Genomic DNA, 13,037 nt, shown 5'->3' with positions numbered 1-13,037 from the left:
TTCTCATGAAAACCCAATGTATGCCACTATAACATGAGGGTTCTGACCCTTTATTTGACTTAGAAAGGCAGACCTGCATACCTAAAGAGCTTTCAGAGATAACTTCTAGGATCTTAGATTCTAATGGGCTGCACTATAAAACACTCAAACACAGTCTACTCTGGAGTGTGCCCAGGTGGTTAAAGGACCAACTTGACAGAAAATGCTGTACATTTAAACAATAAAGTATTACTCAGCTGTTAAAAAAAATGACATCATGAAATTTGCAGGCAACCGGATACAACTAAAAAAATAAAAGCCTGAGTGAGGTAATAACCCAGACTGAGAAAGACAAATACAGCATGCATTAACTTATAAGTGGATATTAGCTGTTAAGTAAATGATTATCAAGCTCTAGGGGAATGACACATGGACCTCCCTGGGAAGGGGAAATAGAATACATTTTGCAAGTGGACTGAGGGTAGGTGGAGATGGGAGCAGGAGGGATCAGACAGTGGTGTGTGTGTAAGTGTGGAGAGAGAGACAACTGGAGGACTCTTAGTAATGGAGGAAACGAGGTCTTTGTAGCCAGGCAAGTCTTCGAGTGGTGGGACTGGGTGGGTTGCATTCAGTTGAGTCGTTGGCCAAGAAGATCCTGTGATCCTGTGGAGATCCTGTGATCCTGTGGAGATTCCTAAACAACCCAGGCTGATGCAAGGACAGAAGGTTGCTCTCCAAAAAGTGATGGTGAAGGGGGAGTGGACCACTGCTGAGGACAACATCCACATAACTCATGGAATGTACAGAGGATGAGCTGGTGCCTGCATGAAGCCTTCATCCCTACATTCTAGTCTCTTTGCTATGAGAAGATAATCTGCAGACTACAGAAAGAGAAACCTGGACACCAACCCAGCCACAAAACCCTCCACCTATACAACCTGTCCCGTCTGCTAGATGTGCTGGGGAAATGGTAGCACAGAAAATGTGGGAGTGGTCAAATAATGTTTGGTTTAACTTGAAGCCCATGCCAGGAGAGGGAACCCATGCCCTACACTGCCTGAATGGCCAGGAACTGGAGACTGGATAGCCCAGAAACCTAGGGTTGAACAAAACATGACTGGCAAAAAAAACAAAAACCCACAACCTATTGGAGTTGTCCATCAGGTCCCTCCCCTTGGAGATCAGGGAATCCCATGGAAGGGGGAGGGGATGTGGGAGTCAGAGGATATAGCGGACACCAGACAAGCATGGCCCTCTGAATCAACTAAACAGAGCTCATATGGGCTCACAGAGACTGAAGTGGAAAGCATGCAGCCTGCATAGATCTGAACCAGGTCCTCTGTATATATGGTAAGACTGTTAGCTTGGCTTTTTGTGGAAGTCTTAACACTGGAAGCAGGGGTGTCTGACTCTTGCCTGTTCTTGAGACTCTTTCCTATTGGGTTGCCTTGTCCAGCCTCAATATGAGGGCTTTTACCCTTTCTTATTGCATCTTGTTTTGTCCTGCTTGGCTGTCTTCTCTTGTGGGGCCTGCTCTTTTCTGAAGAGGAAACCAGAAAGGGAGTGGATATGGGGGAGAGGAGAGGTAGAGGGAAGGGGGCTGGAAGGAGTAGAATAGAGAAAGCTGTGGTGGGGATGTAGTGTAAGAGAAGATTCTTTTCTCTTCGATAAGAAAGGGAGGGAGGGAGGGAGGGGGAGGGAGGGGGGGAGGGATCATTCTGTTTTTAATTTGAGGTACACACCACTAGGTGGGACTCTTTTGCAATGTGTTAGAGAATACTTCCCAGAAAACGTCCTTTCTAAAAATCAAGTAAGTCTTTACAGACACAGAAAGATGACAGTCTCTCTCTCTCTCTCTCTCTCTCTCTCTCTCTCTCTCACACACACACACACACACACACACACACACACACACACACACACACACACACACACACGGGGAGGGAGGAAAGGAGGGAGGGAGAGTGAGAAAGACTGTAGAGAATAGATAGGATGGATGGATAGATGAAGATAAACAGATACACACATACACACATATACTGAAGACATGTATTTAAAGAGTTTTAAGATTTAAAAAGAAAAGCATTTCACACACAAAGAAATCATATAAAAATTAGAAACTTTCCTAGCTTTTTCTATTTATTTACCTAATTTTATTTCATTATTTGTTTTATATGCCTGTTTATATCTCAAGGAGAAAGAGAGAGAAAGGGTGTATATTTGGGTTGGTAGGGAAGTAGGGCAGATCTGGGAGAAGTTGGGGGAGGGGAAACCATAATTGGAATGTATTACATTAAAAATTTTTATGCAATTAAAAAAAAAAAGGAAAAGCACTTTATTAGTTGGGGGCCATGGTCCTGTCAACCTTCCTGGCACACTGGATTCCTCTATAACAAACCCAGCTACAAAGGCTAAGCTCCAGGGTTTTTACTTGAGTACTTTATAATGAGAAGTCAGAGGAAGAAGCTCTTGAAGTAAGTATCATGTTTTCTGTTTGTTACCCAGCTGAACACTCAGTTTAAATGAATTAAGGAGAAGGCAGAAGTGAGCCCGCCATTCTATTCTATATTACACTCATAGAAGGCACAAAACGAGTGTGTGTTAGTTTTTCCTTTTCTTGTTAGTTTTCTAATTTTTAATTATCTATAAATAAAGACAAAATCCTTATTATTAGCCTATTTCTGAAAGCTGTCAATAAGGTTTACTTTACAGAGGGAATTTTGCATAAGATTACATTCATTATGTTTTATTCAATGTATAATTTTATTTAGTATTAACAAATTATGTTTAATATAAAATTATTTTTAGAAGGCAGAAGTCAGTAACTTTTCGGTTTCAAAATAATAGGTTCTGAGTTTCCATATTAATTTATGAACAATAAAATAAAAATTATTACATTAATATACATATAAATTCTAGAATACCTGGGTTTGGGAGGACAATTAATCAATGTATATCTAGGTTCTTACCTTTGGTGGCTTAAATGGATAATCTGAAGAAAATGTGATATCCAGAAAAAAAACACCACCTTCATATACAGAACCTGGTGGACCAAGTATAGTTGACCTCCATTCATAAATGTTATCTCCTTTAGGCCCAGCACTATTTAAAAGAAATCAAAAATCAATATACATATCTATAATCACCTATATAAACACCTATAAACATACTTATAAAAATTTAGGTTAATACCTTAAGATAAATGAAAAATTAGAATTAAATAAACAATCTAAAGCAAATGTGCTCAGGTACACACGCATAAATTTTGAAATATTCCAAATGAACAGAAAAAAATTACAAGGAAAACACAAACACCATATAACTTTACTCAATGTGTGCGCTGCATCAACACTTATAGGTTGCTTACATTGTGATCCGTTCTACGTAAATACTTACGTGTCCTCTTCCAAAAAATAATTTACAAATCAACAGTTACAATTTCAGTAACTAAGTCAACCACAGTCATCTGTAATTTGTATGATAAAATTGTCAACTAACTCTATATCCAGTCTTGGGGTCAAGAAAATCTTATGTCCTATACTTTTAATAAATTTCATGGCAGGGTTTTATTATTTACCCCAGGCTGGCCTAGAACTTGCCTTCCTCTTGCCTTCCCAGCTGTAGTGCTATAACTGCAGGCATAATCCATCACGTGCACTTCACCACATCCACTTACCCTCTATGCCTTAACTTTCCTTTAGCATGGGTCCTACCATTATTTAATTTCTAACTTTTATTTGACAGGATATAGTCCCCTAAAAAAAAAAGTGCAGTACCGTTTGAGTTTGTGGTTCTCTCATAATGGACTCAAATAATACACTCCTAACAGAGAAGTGAGTAAGTAGTATGTCATTTGGGGGTCATGACAGTTTGAAGCAGCTGATATGGTGTCCTGTTCCTCACTTGGTGATGTTAAGCTTCAGCCACAGAAGATATATTCCAAATTTCCTACTGCTTAGTTACTATCTTTTCCTGCAACCAATAATGTATTCTTTGGTCAGATTACAACCATGCAAATAACCTACTCTTCATTCAAATTTCTTCTCTACATTTAACACTCATTTGGAATCCTCTGAACTTGACTATGACATTGGCATAATCAGGATTTTCAACTCCAGATCTTCCTCCACACTTAACAGCTGTCTTGAGCCCCTTTTGCCCCATGTGTTTATATAAATGTTATGCTAGTGATATAGTCTCATAAATTACTATTTCTTTCCAATGCTTTACAATTTACTACTGCTTTTAATTATTTTGCTACTTGAACCATCCTAGATTTGCCCAGTGGGAAGATCCCACAACACAGCTCCAACATGCTTCTAACATTCTGGCATTGTTTTAGAGTACATTCTTCCTTTCTGGCATGAAAAGATGCTCTACTGTTCCAGCCCTGGAATCAGCTTCAGGAACTCTGGGTCCTTGTAGGGAATGTTAAAAAACCCAAGACTTGAATTCTACTGAACCACAGTAACATTTTAATGCAATCTGCTCAACATCAGTATCATTTATGGAATAAAAATGTAACAGTTCAATATAATCTAAATTCACAATTTGTGGTTAGCAAAGCAACACTATGATTCCTGTAAACATTTTTCAAGCACACCTCACAAATTGCCATTTTCCTCTATTTGTTTAAATTTTCACTTTTATCTTTAATCATGTGCATATAGGGGTGGGGTGGGCAGGGAGGACATATGCACATGAGTGAAGCTGCACACAGAGTCTAGGGGACAGTTTCAGATCCTCTGGAGCTTCAGGCCACCTGATATGAGTGCTGGGAATCAAATTCAGGTCGTTTTGCAAAGGTAGCACACGTCCTTAATGGCTGAGACATGTCTCCCACCCATTTTCCTCTAGGTTTTTACATCACAAATTATCCTGGCTTTCTAAATGTTAAGTATGCATATGCTTTTGTTCTTTTAAACAGTTCATCAATTTAGAGATGATCTGGAGGTTCTCCTTAAATAGAAAGTGTGAAACAGTACTGCAACCATATTAATAATAGGGCATCAGTTTAACTGCAGGTTATGAATCTGCAAAACTGACACTGCAAAACTAGAAAACTTCAGAAGACAAAATATCAACCAATGCTATTCTATATATTCTACAAATGTTTTCTATTTATTTCTTTAATTTCGCCGTGGCTACTTCTGCTATCCTGACAGACTTCGCAAATACTTAACTTGTATAAGTATCCAAATATGTAAGAACCAACTTCCAAATAACCACACTGCCTCAGAACACCTATATTTCAGATGGATGAGCAGAAGGTAAGTTGAAGTCAATGAATTTTAATGGACTGAAAAATTGTAGACTGAAAAGATGGTGCTTTGGACAAATCCACCAACCCTTGAGGAAATCAAGATGGAGAGGATGAGGAACTGATCTTAAATCCTGTTATGTGGAGGAAAACTGAGATAGCCACTGTCAAACTAAATTCTTGATTCTCAAGTTTGCTTTTTCCCCTTCTTATGCTGCATGAGGAAGGGTTGGTTCACTTAACCCTGCTACAGCAGGACATTAAATGTAACAGAAGCGCCTGGCCTAAGGGGTCTATTTTCATTTCCCTTAAGGTAGCATTTAGGATAGAGAGGTTGGGGCAGACCCACCAAGAGGTATGGAAAAAAGGAGCTTCAGGACTGAGTCCATTAATTCAAAGCATTTCACAGGCTAGCAGCAGACCTGCCATCGAGGCCTCATAGCTGGAGGAAGGGGGATAATTGGTAATAACGGCCAAGCATTTCCTCTATCATTCCTGACTGATCTCCATTCTTTTTCTCTGTCCCATACACAGGGCAGAACTCCATAACCTTGCACTTTGCCTTACACTGTTTCAGTTCCCTCTCAGGTGAACACCACCCACAAGAATCCAGCAATGCCATCTCTCCAAACTTGATTAAGAAACAAACTTCTGTTCACTAAACTTTTCAACTTTCACCTCAAATTGCTGTTCCTTTAATTGAAAAACTTCCTTCAAAGTTTTGCCTTTACCAGTTGTCTTCAATTTCTCTCCTTCTGTTTTTAAGAATTTCAAATTGAGTTCCTTTCCTCATTTTTCTATAGGAACAACTCTTATCTAAGGTCAACAATGACATCACTGATGGACTCAGTGGTTATTTCTCATGCATCAATTAACTACATTTTAAAAGCAGTTAAGTCAACTCAAAGAAAAGAAAACCCAAGAAAGCAGAGGAAGGGGAATGAACAAAACGAAGTATGTATGAAAATCCCATATGGAAAAGCTGTTGATAATTTTTTGAAAAAGTAAAATATTAATAAAGTTAAGTCGCTTGAGTGAAGACTCTCAGTTGAGAGCAGCGGCTGCTCTGCTGAGGACCCAGGGTTGGTTCCCATGAGAACCCACATGATGACATATTTGAAACTCCAGTTTCACAAGTGTCAATGCTCTCTTCCGGCCCCAGTAGGCACTGCATGCACATAGTGCATAGACATATATGCAAGAAAAACACTTGTCATCAAGTAAAAATAAATGTCTAAAAAGATAAAAACATGAAACTAATTAGATACTGTTCATATCAAATTCACAGGGACACTAGTGTCAAAATGTACCAATGCTGCCCCCCCCGACCCCCGCCAAAAAAGAAATCAAATCAAATTATTCTGTAAATATCAACAAATTGATTCTAAAGCTTACTTAGAGAAGAACCTGGAATGTTTATTTACTCAGGAAGGCGGGAACAAAGAAGAAGGACATTACCCAACTTGAAGCCTTACAGCATGACTACAAAGAGCCAGAAAGGGCATCAGTGTGCGCAGTGAAAAAGAAGAGAAGAACAGGAAACCCAGAGAGTCTCCTAACCTTGGTTCTCTTCCTAGATGCAAAGACACAAAGGAAATGCTGGAGTAAACATGGCTTTTCAACAAATGATACAGAACTACTTACTGTAGGAAAGCAAAATGACAGAGGCAATGCCAAATGTCAAGCGTTCTCGCTGTTTGGGGCTGTGGATGATTTACTTTGGAACACTTTGGCAGTTTCTTACTAAGCACATCTTTCCATATGATCCAGCAATCACATTTGCTTCAACTTAACCAGGAAACTGGAAACTCAACACAAAAAGCTGTGCATAGCCAGTATATTCATAATCATCTAAACTGGAAAGCAACCAAGATGACCTCAGTGGATTAATAGATGTAGAAGCTGCTACATATAGATAATGAAATACTACTCAGTGCAAAAGAGCTATCAAGCCACAAAAAGACATAGATGTACCTTAAATCCACATTACTTGGTCAGAGAAGACAATTTGAAAATCTATATACTGCCACACACTGCAAGATTCCAAGCATACATCCTGAAACAAAAAAACTATGGAGGAAATAAAAAGGTCAGAAGGTGCCAGAGGGTAGACAGACACTGATTTGACAAGCAAGATGTATGTATCACTATATATTTATCAAAATCCATAAAATATTCAGCATCAAAAATGAGATGTTATGTAAACTAGGACCTTTATGTGGCAATGTATGCTCAAAGCAAGTTCATGTACTGTAATACACAACACCCACACCACTGTGGTGGGGGTGCCAATGAAGGTACTAAGGAGAAAAGAGGCAAAGAAGTACGTGTAATGCTGTAGTTTCTACCAAATTTTGCTATGAGTCTAAAATTGCTGTAAGAATGAAGTAAAACATATTAATTCAAAAGACAAACTGTAGAATGCATAAAAATTTGCATGCTAATGCATTAAGTAGTAAATATTTTTCAAGTCTTGGTTTATAAAAAACGGTTTCTAAATTACAAACACATGTACTTCAAAATTATGTCTCAAAACGAGGTATTTTGGACTCTGGAAGCATTCTAACCATAATACTATAAATGAAGCTTTCCACACCTGCCCATCAATATTAATATGAACCACTTTCCCCCATAATAGTAAATGAATAAATGCATGTAATTTTTTTAGTAAGTACACTAAAAATCAATATTTATTGTGCTATCAGGGTAAGCATTTAAAACTACATTCATTATCTACACTACTTTAGTTTAACCAGCAAAGCTTCAAGTTCACATAGTTGGCAGACAGGCACTTTGGCCTCTAAGCTTTCCTAACACAACTTTACAGTCCAAGACAAAATAGACAAAAAGATTCTAGTCACAAAGAATGAAAGGCCAAAAGAAAAGATCATTCTTGTTTAATGATTAGAAAATGAAAGACACAGGACATGATGTCAGAGACAGGTGGGCTGTGAACAGGGAGGGACAATCAGTCTAAGAAAGAAAAGTCAAGGAAAGGGGACACAGGAAGTTAGGACAGACCAGCAACCATGTCACAACAAGGATGAAATAAAGGAGTTTCTTCTGTGACAGAAGAGACAAAGGAGGCAGGACAAAGACAATAAAGAAGGAACAGACCCTAGCCTAAGGGAGGGCACATCCTCTGCAACTATGAGGTCTTGGGAAGACTGGAAACCGAGATCTGAGTTATAGACAGGAAGGAAACACAGCTATTAGCCAACCAGTAGACAGGATTAATCAATGTTATTGTTAGTGTTGATACAATGTGTGGAAAGAAAATACACTCTCACTGGTGACTGTTCCTAAAAGCACTCAGGCCATCTCCAGATTTTCTTTTTTTTTTTTTTTGAATTTTCGAGACAGGGTTTCTCTGTGTAGCTTTGCGCCTTTCCTGGAACTCACTTGGTAGTCCAGGCTGGCCTCGAACTCACAGAGATCCGCCTGGCTCTGCCTCCCGAGTGCTGGGATTAAAGGCATGCGCCACCACCGCCCGGCTTCCAGATTTTCTTATTGTTTTTTTTATTTAAATTTTTTCTTTCCTTTTACATACCAACCCGTATTTTTAAATTAAAAAGTTTCTAGAAATAAGTTAGCATATATCCTAGCACTTTAGTCAATGCCTCAAAATAAGGCAACCCCTGTCTTTGTTTCCTAAGTGCTGAGATAATAAGAGTGTGCCACACTAGGCTTTATTTTTATATGGGACTAGCTCTTAATGGCAGCCTATGCTGGCCTCAAGCCCACAGTGATTGACCTCAGCTTTGTGACAGGACTGTAATCAGGTGCTACCACTTCCAGTTTAATCTGCTCCTGACTGCTCTTGATATCACCACGATCCTGTTGGTGGCATATTAAAAATCAAGTTTCAACAAGCATTTCAACTTCAGACTTACTTTTATCATAATGGTTGTTTTATACTTTTGAATACTGCATTCATTTTCATGTGGAATGTAGTTTGTTCTCAACTATCTTTCTACATCTTAAAAACCAGGTAAAATTTAGTAATAATCATAAATAGCTAAAAAAAAACAAAACAACAAAAAAACAAGCACTTCACAGCATAAATCAGCCTTATTTAGGGTTTAGAATCACATAATTTGTACACTGCCCATAATTATACAGAAATGTATTAGTAATGTGGAAATATACCTAGAGTCTGTACCATAACTGAAAAAATAATTTTACTTAGAAGATGTATAAGCTTCAAAATACATTAACTGAACTTGTAGCTAGCCCCCTGAAAAACAAGTTCAGAAAGGAAACATCATTAAAGGCTATCTCATCTACTCCCTGCAAATAAAAACTTCAAAAAAGTCCTATATATAATGTATCAGAATTTGTATGTACCTGCCATTAAAGGACACTTCAGAATTGGTTCATTTTCATTTAAAAATGAATAATCCTGGAAATTAAACTGATGACTATTAATATCTATTACTATTAGTACTGCTAAAATAAGCAGTAGCTTCTACACTGATACATGTTCCCACAAAGAGGCAATCACCACGCCTCTTAGCATGAGTACTCTGAAAGGAAAGGAAGAGATTAGAGACAAGGAACCCTTGAAGTAGATGAACCTTTTAGGAACAAGTAAGAAAAGCAAAACAAGAAGTTCACCAAAAACCTTTCAGTCAGTTGCATACATTCCAGGGATTAGGATAAGGTTCAATAAATGAATGTTTATGCATTTAAAGAATATTAAAAGTACAAACACTAGCATCTACGGCAGTACAAAACTACATAAAACCTAAATCTAAATATCCATAAAAAAGAAACACATTTGCTAGTCCCAGTGGTACTACCTGTAATTCCCACTAGCACTTTGCCTCCCTGAATCCAACAATTCCTGTGCCCTATCTCGCCTTCCCAAATTTATGACCTCCTCTTTAGCTACTACTAACATATGTACATCGGCTCATACATAGATGTATATATTTAGCCTACTGTATCCACTTACTGCTGCTCATGTGTACATGTGTTCAGGATGACCACTTGAAATTCAGGAGCCCATCCCTGGAGGAAACTGTTTCTCCCTCTCTCAGCAGCCACTGACTGCTTATAGCTCTTTATCTAAGGAAGGACCATATGGAATTTCTCCTGTCCACACTGGCATGTCAACTAGTATTGTCATTATGCCAGTCCTGCGCAGGGGCCATACCGTTGAGATTCATGGGTGTGTTTTCCATGTCATATCTAAGGAACATAATCTCTCAGCAGGTGTCCTGGGACTAATGGCTCTTATAATAACCTCTATACCCCTCTTCTGTGATTTTCCCTGAGCTTTACGTACAGGAGTTACACTACAGATTACTAGTTGGGGCTGGGCACCTCATAATAATTTATTTTCAACATTTTTAATGACTTGTGGATCCCTGTTATAGTCTCTCACTGCTGCACAAAGACATTTCCCATTGATGAGGGGGCGAGAGCTAGAGCTACACTTAGTTGTTGGTATAATGATACATATTTAGAATACAGTTACATATTATACTGGTTTAGGAAAATGACAGGTTCTCCTTTCAGGCCTGCAACTTCTCCACTCATGGGTAGTTGGTTGGTTTACTGTACCAGGCATGAATCCCTTCCTATTTAATGGGCTATAATTTCAATTAGCTTTTGGTTATCCCCAAGATAAAACTGCCACTACTGCACCATTGTGGATATCTTGTCAATATAGTCATTGTTGTGTTTTGTAGGCTTTTCAACTGGGTAGGACTATCAACTGCTCTTCTCTCTTGGCAGCCTGCACAGCACCTACCAATATTATGAGAACTGTCCTCAAGAAGGAGGCTACCAGGTCAATTCCAAATCTATAGCTCCTAGTCCTGTGTCTGAGAGGATAGTGTCTTCAGTAATAAGGTCTCAGAGAGTAACACTGTGCAATAAAAACAGCACATATTGTTCAGCAAGACTTGTACCCCCAACTAACAATTTGAAGGGGAGATTTCCCATATCTGGCGTTGGGGTATTTGTTGGATAGTGTTCAGCACTCTCAGCAAATTAAAACTATTCTGAGATTTCATCTTACTCCAGTCAGAATAGCTGAGATAAAGAAAATAACTGGGAACGAATACTGGTGAGGATGCAGGGAAAGGGGCACCCGCACTCCCTGTTGGTGGGATAGAAAACTGGTGCAGCCACTATGAAAATTAGTGTGGAAAAAAAAAATCACAAAAAGCTAAAAAGTGTATCTACCATATGACCCAGCCACCCCGCCCTTGGCATCTGCCTAAAGGACTCATTATCCTACTCCAGCACTTGCCCAGTCATGTCTGTCGCTGTCTATTCACAAAAGATAGGAAATGGAAATAACCAGAATGTCTTTCAACTGAGGGATGGATAATGAAAATATGGTTGACATGCAAAATGGAATTCTACTCAGCTATAAAGAAAAATGAAACCATCACATTTTCAAGTAAGTTGAGGGGACTGAAAAGTACTACACTGAGTGAGGTAACCCAAACCCAGAAAGACAAATGCCACAGGTTCTTGCCAGGAGATCAGGAGATCTATCTCCAAATCCTTAGTATATAACCTGATAAATCTGAAGCCAGGAAAGAAAGGGACTCTCTTCTGAAACATGTTCTTCAATTTCAATAACTATGACTTAATATACTGTCCTGTAGAAAGAGTAGACTCTCATGTAAGATCCATGGAAGGTACCATCTAACCACTGTTACGTCAGCACATAAGCACAGACCTCCTGGAACTTTGAACCGTCCTGCACCAGTGACATGTTTTACACAAATTACTGCAAAAAATGCTATGTAACATCCTGGCTCTTTTATAAATAACTGTGACACATGAAAAGTAGTTACGCTGCTTTGAAGCCTAGTCTTTTTTTTCCCCACATATCAAGAGTGAGGCATATAATATACACTGTTTTCCTCTTTCTTTCCAGCCCTGACAATGCTGTATAATGGTTTACAGGAGGAAAATAGTATTTGTTTCATGGTGGTTTTTTTCCCCTTAAAAGGATTAGATTCATCATGTTTTACACACGCGCACACACTCCATTTGCAAGATCATGTTTATGAGGAAATTAATATTTAGTTAGATGTACACATAAAGGACTGATGGATTCAAACAGTATTCATAGCAAAACTTTCTCCTTGGGCCAGTATCAGTATAAGTCTGCTGTGGGATGTCTTTCTGTATGCTGCAAGTATGTGTTGCTATGATTGGTAAATAAAGAAGCTGCTCTGGCCTATGGCAAGTCAGGTTATAGCCAGGCAGGAAATCCAAAAGACAGGAAGAAGAAAGGCAGAGGTGAGGGAGAGGCCATCCTGACATTCAGGGAACAGCATGTAATGGTACACAGGTAAAGCCATAGAAGACTTGGCAACATATAGACTAATAAAAATGGGCTGAGTTTAGTTATAAAATCTAGCTAGCAAGAAGCTTAAGTCATAGGCTATAGCCATACAGTTTGTAAATAATATTAAGCCTTGGAGTGATTGTCTTGTAAGCAGTATCAGGACAGCGGGACAGGTGAGACTGGAGAAACATTCCAACTACAAAAGTCTTTGATCTAAACTACTACAAAGCTCATGCTTTGTCTATCTTGACATTCATCATCCAAATATAGTTGTGCATAGTAAGGAGAAACATTTTAGAAGATAGTTAAGAATGCCAGTCCAGACACAACTCACTACACAGTACACTTGTATAAGTCAGGTGAAATACTTGTAAAATTAGTCTTACATAAGTTGTGAAACTATTTTTCCAACACTAATCAATTACTTCAACAATATTTTAGTGTCTAAAAGATAATGCTAGAAGAACAAATTCTAAAGAC

General features: G+C 38.6%; 1 protein-coding gene across 2 annotated transcripts in view; it reads right to left on the bottom strand.

Annotated features, from left to right (window-relative positions):
* Positions 1-13,037, bottom strand: part of Ube2e3 (ubiquitin conjugating enzyme E2 E3) — a 59,501-nt gene that overhangs the window by 4,320 nt on the left and 42,144 nt on the right. For both annotated transcript variants that reach the window (XM_028884601.2, XM_028884602.2), the window contains exon 4: positions 2,949-3,081. In XM_028884601.2, the coding sequence (XP_028740434.1) occupies positions 2,949-3,081 (133 nt within the window). The remainder of the gene's footprint in view (positions 1-2,948; positions 3,082-13,037) is intronic.

This window comes from Peromyscus leucopus, chromosome 4 (genome assembly GCF_004664715.2).
Source record: "Peromyscus leucopus breed LL Stock chromosome 4, UCI_PerLeu_2.1, whole genome shotgun sequence".
NCBI classification, from domain to species: Eukaryota; Metazoa; Chordata; class Mammalia; order Rodentia; family Cricetidae; genus Peromyscus; species Peromyscus leucopus.
Note: the sequence above shows the minus strand (reverse complement) of the source record. Positions and strands in the feature narration are given on the sequence as shown.